This window comes from Lygodium microphyllum, chromosome 4 (assembly GCF_053477565.2).
Source record: "Lygodium microphyllum isolate KBCC chromosome 4, Lygodium_microphyllum_v1.1.10, whole genome shotgun sequence".
Lineage (NCBI taxonomy): Eukaryota > Viridiplantae > Streptophyta > Polypodiopsida > Schizaeales > Lygodiaceae > Lygodium > Lygodium microphyllum.
In genome coordinates, this window is record NC_141138.1 from 172868808 (window position 1) to 172890190 (window position 21383).

The 21383-nt window shown below is 42.0% G+C and overlaps 1 protein-coding gene across 1 annotated transcript; it reads left to right on the forward strand.

Moving 5' to 3' along the window:
* Positions 1 to 260: 260 nt before the first annotated feature.
* Positions 261 to 16519, forward strand: LOC148037916 (uncharacterized). Its single transcript, XM_087676927.1, has 5 exons — positions 261 to 765; positions 15174 to 15267; positions 15461 to 15498; positions 15579 to 15714; positions 15864 to 16519. The coding sequence occupies exons 1-5, from the start codon at positions 394 to 396 to the stop codon at positions 16313 to 16315; spliced, it is 1092 nt and encodes a 363-aa protein (XP_087533053.1). The 5' UTR covers positions 261 to 393; the 3' UTR covers positions 16316 to 16519.
* Positions 16520 to 21383: the final 4864 nt, after the last annotated feature.

Consider the following 21383-nt stretch of genomic DNA (forward strand, 5'->3'; position numbering starts at 1 on the left):
CTCCATAGCATCTTTAGAGCTTTTGCTAAGCTATTTCTTTGCAGCACTAGCATCAACTTCTACATCTCCATGTCCATGATTGCTCATCATGCTTACTTGCATGCATGTTTTTTTGCTGGGTTGCCACATGTCACCAAAGTTAATACCGCATGGGACCTACTAACTATGCTTAAGATGACTTACTCGTCCTTACTCCAACCTTCCTATCAAAGCAGCTCCATTCAAAGCATGTCATCCATCCCAACAAAAGTCATGCTAGCTTTTGAGACGGTCCTTCTCAAGTAGCTACTAGTAAGCTATCCTCTTCAATGCATTTCTTGTGGGAAGTTTTCTCTTGCTAGTGAATGTAGGCCTATACGTCGATAACATCCAGCCTACCTATCGACATTTTTCATGGCTGGTCTGCTACGATGCCACCAGCATTTTTGCCTCTCGCCCCCTCTTCTTCCTTTTCCTCTTTGCAGGCCGACGTTCGTCAGATACGAAGCGAGTAGCTGCTCTGCAAAGCGCTCGGTTGAAGGAAGGGCGCGGGGGCACATTATCGATCATGAGTATCATCATCTTCTTCTCACCAGCGTCTCTCCAAATCAGCCGAGAAAGCGTCGTCTCTTGGCCCTCCAGGCTTCAGCTAACCACGACACTCCTTCTCCAGCAGATGATGTCGACGACCATGCCCGCTCTCTTCCCATCGCGGTGGCTCAGCTGCTTCTGGGGATGTTGACGGCCGTTTACGTTGTGTGGCTCTTCCTTTTGCCTTATGCACCGGTATGTCCTTTTTTAATCGTACGAGGGATTGGCATTTCTGATAACGTTAATACGAGAGTCTGTCTGCCTTTTACATGGGATGGGCACTATATTGCAAAGGCTAAGAAGTACGACTTGATAGTGCGGACATAAAGAACATCCCTCGAGGTATCCCTAGAGGTAGTGGTCAGACGCCATGTGAAGCTTGGCGCACCGACACACATAGAGTGGACTAGCTGTTAAACGTGTCAAAGTAAGATGCAGATGTTGAAGAAAGGCGAAATGCTAAGTAGTTCTCTAATATTCTGCAATCTCCCACAGTCATGGGTTGTGTGAAAGGAGCTTTACAATAGCAGTAGGGGTCAAACTTTCCTTATGTGCTTCCTTTCAGAGAGGTTATAACATCAGCAGGGCAGCAGCAGCCTGTTGATTCGCTTGATATGAACCATGCCCTTATGCACAAGATTATGGAGGATAGGTGGGTGTATTTGTTGAGGGGGCTCTGTTATAGAATGGGTGGTGGTGTGCCATGCTGAGGAGCTAGATTCGATCGAGTGGAATCAAACTTGAGAGTTGGTTCTGCATCCACTTGAACTAAGGTGATTGGAATTAGATGGGTCTGATAGACCATGTATGGTGTGCCATGCTGAGGAGCTAGATTTGATCGAGTGGAATCAAACTTGAGAGTTGGTTCTGCATCCACTTGAACTAAGGTGATTGGAATTAGATGGGTCTGATAGACCATGTATATGGCTAATGGACCTTGGAGAAGCACAAAGTTAGGTTTGTTGCCAAGGTTTTACCCAGAAGCGATGGTTGGACTATGAAAAGTTATTTGCATTGACAGCCCTTTATTTCCTAAATAGGCACATGGAGCTTCTTATCAATAGTATGGCCATGTCTTTCAACAGCATGGATTTTGGAGGTTATAGTATAACCTCAACCTTGCTTGACAACTTGTTAGATGATTTGGTGACATATATTATCCTTTATGTGATGATTTGATGATAAGGAGGTAGAGTGAGCACTTTTCTCACAGACATGAGATGCTGAATAAGGACTTTGAGATGACAAATTTAGATGGCATTGCCCCATGGAACTAGGGCCCAAGTTGTTCTAGAATGCATAGATAGTGTTTAGTATAGTCATGACATCTCTATGTAAAGGAGATTTGTTGTATCCGTGAGTTGGCTCATCTATAGCTGATTGGATGTTTCTACATGAGCTATTACCTTCAGATTATTCATTTAGAGGCCCTTTTGCATCAACAGAAGGCCGCTTTTGTAATTGCAGGGCTGGGATCATGTATGGGGAGGGGATGTATATAATAATTGGGATAAAATTACATAGAGACTTGGAGAGCCATTATAGGCTTTTGTTTTACTTTGGGGTTAGATTATTACTTGGTCAATCACAACATAGTGTTACTCCTTCTATGCTAAAGTTGTTTAGAGTTACTTTTTTAGTAGCCTAGAATGCTATTCAGCCGAGGTGGATGCTTTGAGAATTGAGATTTGACTTTCCACAAAGCTTGCCAACAATTGTTTTGTGTCATAGTTAAGAGTTGCTTGACAATTGTGAAGAACGTGTATTTTGCACTTGCATGAAGCATAGAGAGAATTGATACCATTGTGTTCAAGAGAGGATCTTGTATTGAGAGTTGGAGCTTGCATATTGTCCTACGGTGGACAATGTGGTAAAGTTTAGACATCTCCATGAAGGTCCCTTACATTGCTTTCGCCTCTTTGTGATTGGCCAAGTCCATTCTCAATATTGTATGTGGTTCTAATTTATTCATCGTGATTTAGGTTTTGCATTGGTTTGCATTCCTCTCTTTGTGTTCTCTCTTTCTCTCTTAGTTGCATTGTTGCTTTTACATACTCACTCACACGGTATCAGTGCCAAGCGTGTTGCATTTGCGATAGATTGCATTTTTCCGGTCTTGCTGCTGTGTATTCCCCTTTTTACCCCCTTTTAGGTATGTTTATACTCTTCTCTGCGTGCAGTCTCCTATGGAACACGATTGGTGGTTTGTGGCAAGCAACACACAAGTCCTACGCAGCACCTTCAGCAGATTTGGGCTATCCCATCTATGTTTTCAGCTGCTGGTCTTCTTTGGTCTGCTTTTTCCCCTTAGGCTTGGCATAGTTAAGTGAAACTTTGGAACGGGAACAGGGATGGGAATTTTCAAAGGGTCCGAAATGGGAATGGGAACGCCACATCATCAAGGGAAGACAAATGTTACATGATATCCTAGTTAATAAGGCTTAAAGACTTTTACTTAAAAAACTTAAATTTATCAATATGCAAAAACTTACAGTTATAAGTTAGAAGATGTTAATGAAGCTATAAGATGAAAGAAGTTCTTGGTGAGAGAGAGAGAGAGAGAGAGAGAGAGAGAGAGAGAGAGAGAGAGAGAGAGAGAGAGAGAGATCAAAGTCTTTGTTGGTCATAATTGATTATCATAAGTGTTGGACTTGATTGACAAATTGTAGTTGGAACCAAATTGTAGCCATGATCCTTGTTTCAGTTGTTCACTTTTAATGTTCACATGTGGAAGAATCACAGTTTTGCTTTTATGAGAGGCCATGATTGAAAGTGTGGGTCTCTTTTTGCTTGTAAAGGTTGTGATTGAAATGGTTGATCCGATCTCACTCGATCTACGCTCAAAATGGCACATTTGTGGCTTGAAATAAATTATGTCTTCTTAAAAGGGCATAAACTTTCAAATTTTTACCATAAATATTGCATCCTTTTCCATTGAAACTTATTATGTCCCAAAATGTTTCGGGTTTGGCTTGAAATGCCACGTGGCACTGTTTTGGGATTACGAAACGTTTTCGTCGTCCAGGAAACGTGTTTCAAGAGATTTTGACCTCGTTTTAGTGTTTTGCCCCTTCCTAAGTTCTGTTTCGAGCCGTTTCGCATAACTATGAGGCTTGGAGGTTCCTATCCTCCATTAGGTGTGTTGTTCGATAGCCCACATCCCCTTGCTTTTCTTTTACAAAGATGTTTATCATCATGATGGACTGTTAGGATTGGCATGGTTGAGAGTTGAATTATCAAGATTGTCTACCTTCTCCTATCCCTCATGTCTCGTTAGAATCAACCTTCAACAAGTTGGTGATGACATGTAAGGGCAAGTGTCAACAACTAGAGCGGACGGAACCATTAGTTGGTTGGGTGGCTGCCTAAAAGTCAACAACTTGAAGGGGAGAGATGATGGAGAGTCAACATTGATGAGGGTGAATAACGATGCAAAGGGAACGAAAGTAGGAGTGCACATTGAGTCCCCTTCTATTTAACATTTTGAGCCAGTTGACCCATAGAAAAGACTCTCGTGGTGTCTATAACACAAAATGGCCTTTTGAAGCTGTTTAAACAGCCAAAAAAATGCTAAAGAAAAAAAAGATAATTTGAAAGGCAAATTTAGGTGGTGTAATAGCAGTCATAAGACATTTAAGTGTGATTAGCTTCAAAATCTTTGTCATGACGATAGCTTTGTCCCCACTAGTGACATCTCATTCGTGCCTATTTGTGGTGTGGGCACCATACTTTGCTATTGTCCTCATCTAAGCTCTATAGTAGTGGAAGCCCTTTATGTTTCAAATGCTGGCTTCCATCTCCTCTTTGGTCATGGCTTTACTCATCTTGGTACCTGGGTTAGCTTCATTGAGTAGGTGGTCATTGTGGGGGATGCTACCTTAGGGGCCATCCTCTGGACAAGCTTTCAACATGAGTGATGTGTCTTTGGATTTAGTGGCTCTTCTTTTAGTTTCAAAGGATCTTATTAGCACGTGTGAGCCTCCACTAAAGCTTGGGGAGGATTTCTAGAGCTGTGGTGCACACTGTGTCTATTAGTTTTGTGTTTTAAACCACAAAATAATGATGAGCTTCTCATGTCTTAAGCGTAGGAAAGACTGGCCAAGAAAGACCGATGTAAACGTGCATGTTAGTCCTAGCCTGAAATACAAAATCCTATAGAAGAGATTAGAATTTGCAAAATCAAAGCTTCATTGTGAGATACTTCAAAGAAAGACAAAACAAAAGTAAAGCTAAAATGAAAAAATAACAGAGTAATGAATATGGGAATGTGGAAATATGTGAATGTAGTAGAAGACAAATGAAGGAAATCCTATAGCTTAAGTAGCCTAAGGACATATTAGCTTATGGGCTTGACTCATTAGCCTAAGGAATGAAGACTAGCCTAGAGTACCTAAGGGGGCTAGCCTAAGTGTGGGGCCACCAAAACACAACCATTAGCAGGTCTTTGCCAATGAAACTTGTGGCCAGGTGGGGAAGGGATATGAGTGGGGGTGTAGAAAGAGACTCGAGAATGAATACAAAAAGTGCATTTTATGAGAAATCTAATCGAGTGGGTTTAGCAAATTACTCACCCAAACCTTCAGGAGACTTGTAAAGTGGTTGCAATCTATTTGCAACACATCTAGAGGCATGTGTGTCAAAAGGAGTAGGTGAAACGTCCCCCTAGGATCCAACTTGCACATGAGACATGACACAAGCCAAACTCACCATAAAGGGATTGGATATCAGACTCACCTCCCAATTGTAGAGCCAAACCGGCTCACCCCTGAGCCTGGGAGCTAGCAGCACTCCAGGTCATGACCACATCCCAAGGGTTGGTGTTTCATACCACTAGCCCACATGATCATGGTGAATGGATGTGTCAGCCAACAGGCCGAGAGTGCAAGAGTGGCGATCGCACAATGAATGTGCACAATAAGCGCTCGAGTCCCATTTATAGGACTTCATTGCCCTAAACGGAAGTGTCCTTAGTGCATTCACACTAAGTAACTTCGTAAACCCCATGATCAATGCTACTAGCATCCATTGAGATGTTGAGGAACATAACACTTCCCTGCTTATGAATGATTGCTATCTTCAACAATATACCTAGGGACGAAGTGAGGAAAGTGACTCCTCAATGAGTGTACTGACTCCCAAATAGCCTCCCCGTCCGGGCAGTTTTTCCACTTGACCAAATACTTGAGATGAACGGTTCGATGGGATCGTTTAGTCTTAAGGTCAAGAACCAATTGGGTTCAAGTGGAACATAATGAGCAATATTCTCAAGCCAGAGAACTTCCTCAATTGGAACAATTTGCTCACCTTGTCCTAGTTGTTCTTTCAAACGACTCACATGGAACACAGGGTGAACTCGGATTTCTGAAGGTAAGTCTAACTTATAGGATATGCCACTTATCTTCTTGGTAATTTGGAAAGGACTGCAATATCCTGAAGACAATTTATAGCACTTGTCTATAGTCATTGAAGCGGAGTCCATTAGGACTTGACAATAAACCCACATGCCTTCTTGGAGCTCCCTAGGAGTACGATGTTGGTTAGCATAAAACATGGCAGGATCTTGGGCTGTTTTAATACTTTCTCTTGCAAATGTCAACATCTCATGCATATTGTTGCAGAAAGTCAACTAGGGATTGTATTTTCATCCCCCTGAGCTGTGGCAATCGGTGGTTTTGGCTCATAATCGTACATAAGCATAAACAGGCTATAACCATTAGCCAAATGCTTAGGACTATTATAACCAAACTTAATGTGAGCATGAGAAAGATAATGCTCCCAATCAGATTGTCTATGGGAGACATATGCACGAAGCATATCCTCCATAGTTTGATTCGTTTGTTTGATCTTCCCATCGGTTTGTGGATGTTCCAAGGGGGCAACATGGACAATTGAGTTTCTAACTTTTGAAAGACCGTTTGCTAGAAATGGCCAGTGAATGTAGGATCTCGGTCATTGACTATTTCATTGGGCCCTATGGGCCTTAGTAGAACACTCCTCATCTACATGGCCTGAATGCTAGCAATGCATGCAAAACCTTTTCTTTTCAAGGAGTTGTTGCTAGATGGGTTTAGCTTCTTTGTTTTCTTTGGTTTTGTTTGTGGAAGGGGTGTCACCCTTGGTTTAAGTAACCTTCCTAGCTTGAGAGTTCTTACCAATATGAAGATGGGGAAGAAAACTTCTTGTGGACTTGGGTCATACAGCCTCCCGTAACTCAAGAAGTGACTTTCAAACTTGTAGAAGGTCGGTAATCAGGGCAACGAGATGATGTGCTACATAAAGTGGAAGTATCTAGAAGGCAACTTATTTTAAGAAGAGTGTGACTTGATCATCATCTGACTTTGGTGAGCCAGTAGTGGCGAACTGGATGAGTAATTGTTTATATTCAGCCAACTTGACATTTAGCTCATCCCCTTTCTTAATAGAAAACTCATGCAGCTCATAATCGAGATTGATATGTTGGTTTCTCAAGAAGTAACCCCTGCATTAACTCAACATTTTTTGTAGCATTGTGAGCTCTCCATTGACAAATATGGTTAGGGTGGGCTAGTTGAGGGTTAGGCTCTAAACCAACTACTAGGTCTCAAAGATCATGAGACCTAAGCACTTCTTGCATCAGGTTAGATCAAGTAGTGAAATTCAACTTGTTGAAACGAGTCTTGCGTGTAAAGATATTCTTGGCAGTAGTAAGTGGAGTGGTAGTGCTGAAGGAGGAATAGTGTGGGTAGGGTGGGTGGGAGAGTGGAGTACACTTGGGATAAACCCTAGAGTGCTCACCATGCGTGCGGGATGTGTGTTCATTGGATCCAAAAGTGGGCATGGATTGATTGGGCATGGGCATGGTAGTCGTTTGAGTAGCCCAAGGAGGAGGGATAAGGACTATGTAGGTAGAGGATGGAAATCCCTACGTGGAAGTGGCCCATGGAGGTGTGATGATGCACCATAAGTAGAGGTGGATATCCCTGCATTTGAGAGGCCGATGGAAAAGGTGGTGAACGTCCAAGGGGAGTGAGGGGGATATCAATCACAATCATCCTAGGATAGATAGAAGTGCTCACTTGTAGATATGTGTAAGGCACAATGTTAATGGGTGACATTCTTGCTAATGATGTACTAGGGTGCGAAGTGGCATTCAATTGTGGGTAGGTAATATGTGGTACTGAAAAAGAAAAAGTGCTAGGAAAGGAAGCTTATGATCCTAAATCCTAGTGTGCTTGATGCAGTTGTGGGCTTTAATCCTAAGCTATTTAAAGCAAATGAAAGAGAATCGAGAGAAGAGGGTGAGATGGGAGGGAATTGTGAACCAGAAATACCAATTCCATACTTAAAAAGAAATACAGGATATAATATCAGATGTACTTGTAGATGTATGTCTATGTCTAGAGTGGTAGAGCCTCCCCTATGGAAGTTAACATAATCAAACCTTTCATGATCCAGATCATGCATAGTAGAAAATACAAGGATGGAATTTGTTTCATATGACTCAAAAGGGTTATATGGGCATGGCTATGATGAAGAAGATGGGTTGCTAGTCATCTTGAATGTAGTATATCCTCCGTGAGTGGAGAGTTGGCCATCCTCACCAATTGATCTTAACCGATGTGCAAGGCTCTTAGGAGTGTAGTGGGAATATTTGACGTGCAAGAATTCATTGAGCTTCTCATCAGTCATGAGCTCTATGTTTTGCCAAGAAGAAGAAAAAGATAATGCATCATCCTCCTTGTTGAGGCCATAACATCTCCTCAAGGCCTTGAGTGATGAAGAAGCATGACAAGACACAATGGGATTGTAAAAGGAAGGAGTCTCAATCATTGTGAATTGGTTATGTGTTGCTTGTGTATCTCACACAAACCAAGCTAGCATGATAACTGAAACCGGCCTTCCTTCTTGGAATGGGTGGTGATAACCTGATTTAAGAGTTAATTACAACAATAAATAAATGCACTTAAAATGAAATACACACTTTACTATAACATTCTTGGACAGTAGACTCCCTGTTGGCCCCAAAACTGGCGCCCCTTGCGGTATTTCTTTAGCTTCATTCAATTGGAAGGAGTACAACTTGAGATTCTTCAATCTCCTCCTGCTAACCAATTGCTCTTGCTTTCATAAATGACCAGCAAGCCTTTTGGGTCATTTGCCCCATGATTCACCCAGGACTTCTTCTCCAATTTGACCCTTGGTTGGCCAAATGCTACCCCAAATCAATTCGGGATGGGATGGCTCCTGAAGTCCCTTGATAATCTTCAATTATCAGCTGCTGATTTCAGTCCCTTGAGCCTTCGATCTTTGGCACAGATTCCAAGGTGGCAGCTAAATCCTAATTTTTGTTGTAAATTAGGGTTTACTGCAAAAATTACAAATCAACCCACCAAAAATGGCTGAGATATTCTCCGAATGGCTAAGAATTGCTAAGAATGGCTGAGCATAGACTGAAGGAGATGAGAGAATGTTGTAGAAAGAGAAAATTCTGAGATTTGTCGCGAAGAATTGATCAAAATCAGCTGCTGCCCTGCTGTACCAGCCCCAAATGGATGCACCAACAACAATAGGAGCATCAAAGACTGTGATCTTTAGGAGAAAGTGCATCGGCAGCAATTGCCAGCTTCCCAAGGTCAAGAATATGCAATCTCCATCACCAAAATGGTCTCCAATGGCTGGGAATTGGGCCAAAAAGCTGGCAGTAACAGTCCAACACCTCTTTCCAACAGCTCCAAAATGAAAAAACGAGATTTCCCTCTCCCTTCAGCCCTATTTAGCCTTTCCCCCACTTGCATGGGAAAGTTTTGCCAAGTGGCAGCTTTCTTAATCCATTTTCAGCAATTTCCAGCAATTTAATTAATTTTCAGAATTAATTAATTCTGAAAATTAATTCAGCCCTTAATCCATGCCCAGAAAATTGACCTTGTCCATCCAAAAATTAATTGGCTAGGCCATTTGCAACCCAAAGTGGTCCCATGCATTAATTGACCCTTGGACAAGCATTAATCCATTAATTAATGCCTAGTCCCTAGTATCACCACTGACACTTAATGGCCAATTAATGGTTCTAGGGGCAAACTGACACCAAAATTCACCTAGAGTCTAACAAGTGTAACTTGTTACAACTTTTGCCTTTGACACCTATCTTTCTCACAGGGTCCTTCGGCCTTCAACTGTGAAAAAGTAGCTTGCACCTCACATGTGCATATTTTAATTGCACATTTGATTAATCCTTTAATCAAATGTCAATTAAACATAAGCAAAGCATCAAATTTTCACGTCCTCATGACAATAACCACCAAGTACTCTTTAGAAGCGCACTAGCTTTGATACCATGCGAAGTGATGCTAGGGTTTGCATTGAGAAAACACATAATGTATGAACATGGCTAATACATAAGAACTAAAGCAAGAACACTAGAAATGCAATAATACAAGTGATAGAACTCAAACAAGAAGAAAGAGAACTTTGAAGTGAATGAATGAATGGAGTGAATGAATGAGAGAGTGTATAGATACTCAAAGGCAGATCCATTAGAGGCAGATTCGGAGGTGTGTAACCACCAACTAGAGCTAAGAGGATATTGAATGTGAAAGGGCAGCAGGTTGGATACCAAAATGCAGCAATTTGGAGCACTGGAATTGGTAAACACCCCAGTGTATTGCTTGGGTGTAGCTGGTCACTTGCGGTAGTAAACAACTGGGTGACAACTGGAAAAGGTGAATTTGATGCAGGGCTTTTGGAATACTTGTAGCAGTATGCTGTATTTCCTCATATAGTAATGCAATCCTGTTGTGCATTTCGCATAGACTTAGGGCTGTAACACTTTGGCGATCCTGTCATTGTTGCCTTGAACCTCTGGTTTAATACTCAGTTAAAAACGACTTTGTTTCATTGTAGAAAACTTAATTTCTATTGAATCTGTGAGGCAAGATGATGCATTTTAAAGGGTTAATTGTGCATTTCTGTTTGTATGTTAGAGAATTATCCCTATATGTCAAATGTCATCTTCAGGAGGAGCAAATCTAGAGAATTGCGGGAGTTGGTTGCGGCGGGAGCCATTGCAAGGTGGAGGAGAAGTAGGAGCATCTGCAACCTTGAATGAGAAAGGAGATAGAATCTATACAGAGGATTACCAGGACATGGGCACCTGTACAGCATATCATGTCAGGAAATGATTGCTGTGAAAGTAGACCAGAGAGATAGGAGGGTTTGTGGGGGAGAAACACAAAATGTATATGGTAAACATTGAAAGAGAAGAGAAGCTCAAAACACAAAAGTAGAGGATGATGAAGCATAGAGTCATGCTAAGTGAACAAAGGTGATACAATGGAGCTGAAGCTTAGAAGATGACTGCAATGTCATGTCTGAATCATGTGGCAGTATTTGAAGGGAATTTGGACTGTGAAGGGAGTGAAACACAGTCGTTCGGGTAGTAGGTTGTCGAAGTAATGATTGGAAGTGGGGGACAGTGGTTGAGGGAGTGGAGCACAGTCCCTAGAAGCTGTCGGAAGAAGATCACTAGTTGTTGGAGATTGATGCCAAAGCTAGGAAGAGTGCGAGACTGCCAAACACAGCTAGTAGGATGACGCCTAGAGTTGGGAGACTGCCATTTGATGCTGAGGAGCCTTTTTGAGCCTTTGAATCTGCAAATGCATGGTGGGAGAACTGACACCAGCTGTTGTGGAGTGATGCTAGGTGGTGGAGAGTGGTTCAGGCTGCAAAACGCAGATGCTTGGAGGGTGGGAGCTGTCAAACATAAGAGAAAACAGCCTAGATGCTGACAATTGGTGAAGAGGGAGGTTGTTAGGCGGTGGAGAGGGTCCTACACTGTCAAACGCAAGCAAGGGGAGCTACCAGATGGTGGAGGAGCACATGCCAGGTGGAGAACAACCTCCCAAACAGTCAAATGCAAGGTGGAAATGATGCTCGGTGGTGGAGGAGGTGACGCTAGGCTGCAGATGCTCATGCTAGGGTGTGGAAGATGACGCTAGGTGTGGGTGAGCTCCAAACGCAGGCTTGATGTTGAGGTAATGGGGCGCTTGAAGCAAAGGGATGAAGATGGTGGAAGGAGAGAGAAGAGACAAATGTTTGATGAAGGAATGAAAGTGTGTGGTGGGTGCGAATGGGTGGTGCTATATATATAGGCACAAACAGTTTGGAGTCTCGCCCACTGAAGTCTCTCAGGTGGTGCCTCGACTCTCTTGTGGTTTTTCAACGCCCCCTCTCAAGCACAAAAAGGAGCACAAAAGAGGAGGGAGAGAAAAGAAGATCCACCCTGTAATCCGAGAATGCCACTTGAAATGAGAATTGTGAAGAAGAATTGGAGACTGGATGAGTGTAAGATCTTGAAATACATCCTTGGGGAGAGAAGCCACTAGCTTGGTGACTCCATGTTGGAAGGAATACAATGGCCTAGCCACCAAGTCTCGGCTGAAAATCCGAGGCTCCAATCTAGGTAGATCCTTTAGAGATTGGGTAGAAGTAGAGGAAATGATTGCTTGAAAGAGAGACATGCCTCAAAAGTAAATGGTGGGGTGTGAAGAACTTTAGGGTGAGTAGGGCTCCCCTATAAAATTGGAGAAGTAGGAAACTCCTTTGAAACTGTAGAAGGAATAGATGCCCCCCTTGAGGGCAAAGTAAGAGGGTCCCCCTTTGAGATAGATAGGGAATCCAAACACTCATGGATCACGAACTCTGAAACATCTGATGACGAAGGAAGTGCCGTTGGTGGTGTTGTAGGAGGTATCTGGAGCTGTAGTGGAACAAAAGCGTGAGAGCAACTAGAGGTGTCCTTGGTAACCTGAGTAGAAGAGGGCGGGGAAAGATGAGGCTCAGCGTGAGCTAAGGGTGGGCAGTAGTTGCGGTCTCGCAGTGGAGTGGATTGGGAAGCTGTGGGCCGTTGGAGCCATTGAACCCAAAAATAGGTAGGGGAAACCTTCTTAGCACAATGCAGTGGAATTATTGCCTTGTGAGGTCTTAGAGCCTCCTTTTGCTCATGAGGACTAAGTGATGTCTTCCCAAGAGTAAGGTGTCTCAGCCATTGTGAGTTGGTTATGTTTCACTAGTGTATCTTGCCCAAAACAAGCCTCCATAATTGCTGCATTGAACACAACCAAATGCAGGTGTGGGCAGTCTTCGGGTGGTCATGGTCATGATGGGCAGATCGAAGAGACTGGGGATGCAAAAGGATGCAAGTGACTTAACACACACTCTATTTATAGAGATGGAAGCAACCATGGTTGCTTATGGGACACTGAAGCACGCTAAGTGCATTTAAGTTTTGGGGATGTTTAGTGAGCTAATGAAGGTTTAATCTGTAATGCACCTTTCTCAGCTTAACACCTCTTTGCGACCCTCAGATCCATTGTAGTCTTTTGGAGTTTGATTCAGAGGTTGTTCGTCGTGTTTGAGTTTCCTCCTATGTGAGCTGTTCCACTCTGGTATTCTATCCTCTCTACTCCTTTGGCCTTCAGCCACAACTAGGATTTAAGAGGTGGATTTAGCAGTCATGTAATTTTTACTGTGTGTCCACCTCCTGGTTATGAGCCTCTGTTTGAGTCAGCTGAGAATGTTTGGAGCTCTAGCATGCTGCATTGTTCATGTCTGTCCATCCTAGTGATGTATGTCCCTGGAACCTTAAAGAAAGGCCTGCCATTGTTATGGGCATCCTGCTGCAGCCTCTTTAGATCATCCAGATCTACATTTTCTGATGTCCAGTTTGCCATGTGGCAGTTTCCCAGCATGCGGCACCTTTTCAGGCATTTCAGGCAGGTTGGCCATTATGGCAGGCAGGTGCCTGTTTCGCATTGGTAAGATCAGCATTATATGCAGGATGGCCAGATCAGGGTACTGCCGCCTATGTACGCCCCACTTCATTATGCCTCGACACATCATCACACCACATCTTCTCACCATTCCTCTGCTGGTTGTGGTCTTTTCATTGCTGTTCGCAGATTTCTCCTTCAAGCCTGTATTCAAATCATTCTCTCTCTGATCCTCATTGTTCAGATCTCTCTCCTCCCTCTCCTCTGTCTGGTTGCCTTTCTCATCCTGCCATAATTGGGCAGTCGTGCAGGGGCCCAGTCTGTCTTTGGCATTGTATGCAATTCTGAGTTCTTCATCATCATTCAGGTTTTTTGTTCATTTGTGTTCCTTTCTCTGTGTTCTCTCTTTGTGTCTCAGTGGCATTTTGCTTCTGTATGTGCACTCACAAGGGTTTATAACATGCTTTATGCAATGTGGGTAAGTGAGAATGTTTTATGTGAAGAGAAGCTGTGGTGAAGCTAAGCTGGTGCACCATCACTTGGCACAGAGTTGCATTGCATTTACAACTTGCTCAGATCATTAGCGGTAAGTCTTACCATTCGTCAATATTAATAACCAGTACTTAAAAGCTGATTACCATAATAGAGTCAGATTATTACCAACTAGCACTGAGCAGTTCTTAATAAAAGCAGCATGCTTTCAATACTAATAGCAATGCATTAGTGCTAACTAGTAGTCTACTGACTGTGAGTATATTACCAATAACTGGCAGCTTGTGAGTATTAACAAAAGTCAATTATTGTTATCTAAAAGTTGTCAATATTAATCGTCAGTGCTATAAAGCTGATTATCAGTGGTAGTGTCATCATAGAAGTAAAATGTGAATAGAGTCTAAGCTATTAGAAGAACTAAAAATGAATAGGGTGATGTACAAATGACCTGAGGCATGTCAGGCAAGTGGACAGGGTGCCACACAAACAATTTTTTGCCCTGTACGATTTTGACATACATCCTTTTTTTTGGGTGACACATCTGTCATGACTAGAAGGGAAACACTGTCCTTTACTATGGTAATTGTGGTGGTGCGTTGTTGTCCTTGTATGCCAGCATGGGAAGATTATCACCAGTCATCTCACCCAATCTTGATCTAGCTAAGTACAGACTTCCATCAATATTCAAAAGCCTTGACACTGCGTTGAGGTTGAGATGAGGTGGTCCTTCAGAAATATTTAGTAGCATCATCAAACTAGACCTTTTGAGGAATAGCTCGCCTGACGATCTTGGGGTCTTCACTATGGCCAAAGTGCTATAAATGCTCTGCAAGAGAGCTGCTTTCATGCCCAGCTATAAAGTCCTTCCTGAATACATTGTTAGATTTTCGAAATCCAATTCCAGGCAGAAAGTTTGGTTGGAACTTTTGGATGCGGACTGCCTTTTTCTTCTCTGCCAGTGTTCACTCTCATCACCATGTTACTGACCTGGTATGACACTTCAGTAATTCCCTCACTTGGTCTCTCTCAGATTCCTGTGGGCTTAGATGTCAGTTAGCGACTGTTTTCAATTTGTGGACATCTAATGCATTTATGAGCATATCTTAGCATCTTTATGATGAAACAGTGTGTCCAACAGAAAAAAATAAAGAAGAGGCCATGTAGTGTTGATGAATAAGTGGGATGGTGGTTGTTTTAAAGAAGGGACAATGGTGAAGAAAATCTTGTTAATCTTTTGTGGACAGAAAAATTTGAGTAACAGTAATGCCCTTGTACTTATTTATTGTGTCATTTATCGCACTTGTACCTTCTTTCCAGTTATTTTGAGCAAGAAAAGGATTCTCATTAAGTTATGTGCTTTTATAGGGTGATCCGGTGTGGGCGATCAAGCCTAATACAATTTCAGTGCTACTTGATCTCTCTCTAAATTTCTTCTATGTATTGCCTCTCTCAAATAAGCGTAAGTGCTCTGGGTGTTGTGTCCTGATAATTTGTATGATGGCATAGCGATCCACTGTAACTAAAGAAAGCACGTTCTGTATTTTTATATGCCCACTAACCAGCAATCTCAGTCAAAGGTTATTTGAAGTTCTTTTGAAATGTTTGCACTGTATGGCCTTTTATGTTCCTCGTTGGCTTTATTGACAGAGCAGTTGGAGTGCATATCCTGGAGTCACCTACAGTGCATCCTGTAAGCGCCCACATGAAATTCATTCATCCATTGTCTCTTGTGTTGATTGGAACTGTTCATCAAGATTGCATCTGCATCAGACTGCAGAGGCCCTGTTCAACTTTGTGCTGGGATGGACAATGATGTTTGCACCACTTCTCTTCACTGACCGGAAGCGTGACAGATACAGTGGATCCTTATTGATTTTGTGGGCAATTCAGATGTTCCTAACAAACAGTTAAGCTTCAAGTTTCCAAGACCGTCCTTGTCTGTAAATTATCTTTTTCTTACAGCCCCACCCCTCCTTGAACGCACAGTTTTGTCATGATAAAGACCGACAAAACAAGAAAGTTGAACTGATGATGGAATTTTTGATGTTGCTGAAGCTGTGTTGATTCCATACATGGCAATACGTCTCAGTGGAAAGAGTCGGAAGCACACAGCAGAGTCTAACGAGGGCATCGAGGGAGCAATGGGCTCACCAGGAGGTGCAAGGGCAGTTGGTGCAGTGGGGGCAATGGTGGGGTTGGTATCGGTTGTGTGGTGGGTGTATGGGAGAGCAGATGAGGGGTTCGGAGGATTCTCAGACCGTTGGACCTTCTTCCTGGAGTACCTTGCCAATGATCGCCCTGGGTATGCTTTCATATGGGACCTGTGCCTATACAGCCTGTTCCAGCCTTGGCTCATCGTTGATAACCTTTCCAACATTGACGAAAGCAAGAAGGGGTTGGTGCGAATCCTTAGTTTCATCCCCTTTGTTGGCTTGGTTGCTTACCTGTGGAACCTCAACCCCAGCTCCATTAACGAACCAGAAGACGACATGAGGGTGGGCCCTTAGGATGAACCGACCTACTCTACCCTTCTTTTCTCCGGGACCGTTCAAGGGATCTGAGCATGCCATTGCAATCAACTTGCATCATATTGTGAAACATGAAAGGCTCCTGTCCCACTGAAGAAAATTCTTATTAGTGTAATTTTAATTTGAGTAAACAAACAACTATTAGAATTATTAAGACAGACAAGAGCTTGGAATTTTCCCCTATCTTGACATTCTGGCCTAGCCGACTTTCTACAGTCTTCTGTGGTCTCTAGCACGCCTTACAAAAAACGCCCTACACTTGTAGCGATATGTTTTCCCGTTAGTAGCGAAGCTAACAAATTAAAGGATACCCACCAATGACACGCCGTGCCACAAGTCTGTTGGAAACCGTTCTCTGTAAGCAAGCAAAGCTTTATGTGAAATTTGGGAGGTGCTGTGTGTTTTAATTACATGAATAGAAGTCTGCAAATGGTGCAGGGTGGGTGTAACAGAGATGGTATCTCTTTTGTTTGTATTAGGGTTCAGGGGTCTGGTAATGGGGTAACCCCACAAGATAGTGGGAGACTTGCCCCTATTTTGACCTTTATCGAAGGGGCGTTGAAGACCCTCGTTGTGTGTTAGAAAGTAGGAAATGTGATCGGTAAGTCTCATTTCCTTGTGGGTAGCTCTTGCTTTGCTTGTCCATGGCGGGTTCTTTTTGCTTAACAAGAGCAACTTTAGTTTTCATGGTCTTATCACACTTCAAAATTGTGTGCCGCTACCATTTGGGTGCACCATCCGATAAAGATGCGGACCAAGCTTGGATATTAAGAGTATTGATGCCAAACTACTGAACAAGATTGATGGGTGATTTAGCTACGTTTCATATTGTATTGGTGAAGTCAACACATACCTCAAGAACCACGAGTGTTGATGATGATAAGTCTTGTACGGAGCAACTGGTGCGCACTTTACTAGGGATATTAGTTCTCATTTTTAGAAGAAATATTTGTAGCAAAAAATAAGAACTCTGAATGAGCTTTGTAGTGCTTTGAGTGTCTCTCTCATGTCACAAACTTCTTCACATGGAAGGGCCACATGATGATAGTTAATGGTAGTGCAATTAGCCGTTCTAATTGTTGATGTTACCACTTTTATCAGCTTGTAACTATAGTTGTGACTATGATGACTTCTGCCACATGCACACAATATTATTAGAACTGTATGCATGTTAAATTTGTGGCACGATATACTTCTCCTATGGTTGCCGTAGAGTGCCCTCCACGGGTTACAAGCATCCTACTACAACTTCTTATGTCAAATTTAAATTGGCTTAGTAGTGTTGCCTACAAGATGACTGCTCACCTAGATAGTTTGATTGTGCAATTGAAGTATCAAGAGGTGATGTTTCATAGGAAGTGACTTCTAACTTCATTCAAGTTTGCTGTGTATATGTTTCGAGCTTGACTTTTGGATTACGAAACATAAAAAGAATTACCTATAGCTAGTGATTTTGCATGGGATAAGAGTTTCTATGTATCCATGAATCTTGAAGCTTGGCCTTGGCTCATCTAACTTGGCTTATAGATGAAAAGTTGAAGGAAAATTGTGCTTTATTTATTCAGAGAATGTGCCCAAAGCCTAGTAGCCCTTGTGCAAAGGTGTTCCTAGTAGACCATCTCTTTCCTTGCATGGTGGGGACCATTAGGGAAGGTTTAAGGTGACTTTTAAAGTGCCCCTTCCTGCCTAGTGCTTGTAGCGGTTTCTTGACATAGGTGGAATAAGAAAATGACTTGCATTAATGGAAAAGAAAGTGCATGAGTAGGAAAAGAAAAGAAAAAAGAGTGGCATTTTATGATCTTAGCAAACCCCTTTTCAAACACATTTTGGAGGGTGCTAACTTGCCTCATTTGCACTCCCTTCTCTTATTTTGGATTGCCACTAGCACTTTGGTGAGGTGCGTTGTTGTGAAGATTACAATGTTAAGTTGCCATGTAAGTGTTGGGTGGGAAGGGGCCATTTTAGTATCTGAAACGAACCATACCATTAGAAACACAAAAGCACCCAAAGATAGATTGAGCATTAAGTAAGATGCCCATCTTCAAGGATTTGTGGAAGAATATCTAAAAAGGAACCATGTAAGTAACAAAAAGCACCCAAAAACGTGAAAGCCCAAAACATGCAAACCACATGAGCTAACTAATTACATGCTAATAACTATGTAAAGAAGTAGCAAAAACAATAAAGCCCCAAAAGCTCCCTAAAAACACCAAAGCATGCATAAACTTTTCTATAATAGAAAAAAGTACACTCAAAAGGCACACAAAAGCATCATGAATACAAAGCACTCAAAAGTACCATTAGAAACACAAAAACACCCAAACACATCGACAAAAGTTACATTACTCTCTAGAAATCCACCTAGCTATGAAGTGGTCTACAAAGGTTATATTACTTTCTCATAGCTATGACATAAGCCATAACTCAATGGAAGCTTTTCAAAACTACTCATATGTCTATCTACTAATACCTATGACTTTCAATAAGCCACATAAGTGTCTAGCATGTACTATTTACTACTTATCCCACATCATACTATTCATTAATGGGTAGAAGTAGGGGGTCTACTTTTGGGAACAATGAAGCCTTATAGCACTAAAAGCACTATAAAAGGACCAAAAAGCACCATAGAAGCACTCAAATGCACCACAAATAACTAAAATACACCGTAGGACCACCACAAAATAGCAAAAGTTCCAAAAAATGCCACAATATTAAAAAACATTTAAGTGTTTAAGAATACCAAAGAAACACCAAAGCTCAAAAAATGCCATAGAAACAATATCATCCACAAGCATTAACCAATTAAAAAGATTGCTTCCTAGAGACCCACAAACTTTTGTCAAGTTTTTACAAAAGTTACAAAAGTTGCGATCTTTATAGAGCTTTCTACTAGTGTGCACAACTTCCCACCAACACAAAACTTGCAAGTTTTAGAACTAGTTTTTATTGTTATTGTATTTTTGTTGTGATATGTGAATATACTTTGGGCCATGGGGTACTTTTTTCCCTTACAAGGAGGTTGTTGCCCCCACAGGGCCTTGTATGTATGCCTATTCACTTTGGGGTATAATTAGTCTTGTAAATCATCTACATTTATACATCTCAGGCCTCAGCTATTAATCAATTGGCTACTGTGCAAGGATTTAGTGGTGGCGGACGTGCTTTTTGGGAGGAGAGGAAGAAGCGTGGAATCCCATGGGAAGAGCGAATATGAAGTATGTGCGAATAAAATTTTGTAGACTATAGTCATCCTAGATGATTCTACTATCCTTATTGTGGCTTCCATCTCGCATAGTGTCTTTGCAACAAGCGACTTTCGCGAACTCCTGCATGTATGCTGTTGTGGCACATCTAGTGAATTCGACGTGAAAGCGTCCCTTCTGATTATCGAGATGGGAAACCCTTTGAATAATCCACCTTCATCATTGACTGTTTCTTCCTTTTCGACCAATGAGATGAAGACTTTGTTACAAACTCTTTCTTCAACCATTATGGTGCAAAATCAACAAATGCAATTATCTATGCAGCAACAGTAACAGTTACATCAACAGTAGTTGGATTAACAATGATTGTTGTATCAAGAACAGGAGCATACGCTTGGTGTGACCAAGGCAATCGAGGCTGTGGTTAGTGAGAAAAAATTATTTGATGGTTGGAATGTTTCAGTCTATAGTAAGGCCTTTGGAAGCTTAATGCACTTTTTCGGAGTTCCGACCAATTGAAGCAACTATTTCTTACGGCTTGTCATGCCTGGTTTGCTGGTTAGAGTGACAGATTTGTTTGTACAAGACTCTAATTGGGATGCTTTCAAGAAAGCGCTCAAAGACGAATATTTTCTAGAGGATTACGATATTGCTATGCAAAAGACATTCAAAGAGTGGGTTTATCAGCCCAATGAAGGACTTGTTGCCTTTAAATTGTTGTGGTAGTTTGAAGAGCGATACAACGAGCTGGATGCACTAGAGCAAAGAGTTATGAACTAAGAGAAAGTGGAGTTATTCTTACAAGTAGTTATCCTGCACTTCAGGATGAGTTGGGAGAGTGGATAGAAGGCTCACTTGCAGAACGGGATGCAGTCACTAGTAGCGATGTCTTCTCCTACCACGACTTCCCCTACTTCTCCTATTGCACCATCCACTACTTCTCCTATTTCTCAGCTTGTGTCTATGCCTATGCCTATTCCTACTGCGGTTGTCAGACCAACTGCAAAACCGACTATGGAAGATATGGTGGAGAAGATATCAAAGAACTTAAAAGACCTACAAATCAAGATGACTAGAATGGAGCAGTAGTGACTTAGTCTAGCTCCATTTTTAGCCCCAACTTCTTCTACCCTTGCAAATTCTTCCAGGAGTGATTGTGTCCATCTTTACATGGTGTGATAGTCCACATCATGAGCGGAAGAACTGTCAAGATTTTGAAGAGGTGAAAAGGCTGAAATTGGTAGTCTGGAAAGTCAAGATGATATGTTTTGGAGATACACAGCAGCCGATCGAACCAAATTTTGGTAAGGGTGGTATGAAAAATTTGTTAGAGGAGTATCTTTTGCGCTCTTCTTATGTGATACGCGAGAGGTGGCAAGAGAAGCTGCTACCTATGGCCTTCAGTTAGAGCAGTTGTCAAAGGACAAATCTCCTTTATGGTTCTATGCACTGTATGCAGAGAAAAAGGGGAAAGCTTCAATATCCGAACCTTCAGCCATAGGTGATGAGATTAGGAAAGGGACTGGATGGGATGATCGAGTTGATGTCTTTTCTATCTATGCCTATATGGCAAAATCTCAAGGATTCAAAGCGCTTGTTAAGGAGAAGTGAAAAAGGGATGATGATCAACCTGAAGGTTCAAAGAGGGTGACTAGGAGGAGTGATACAGTTTCTCAGACTTCTTTTTTAGGACCAGAGCAGAGTATGGTTGATGTTCAAAAACTGAAAGTATAAGAATATCAGAAAGCCCTGAAGACAAAGGATTTGAAGCCGAAAAAGCAACCTGGATTCAAGTTGCTTTCCGACACATTGAGATGACTACAAACTTGAAGAAGATGCTT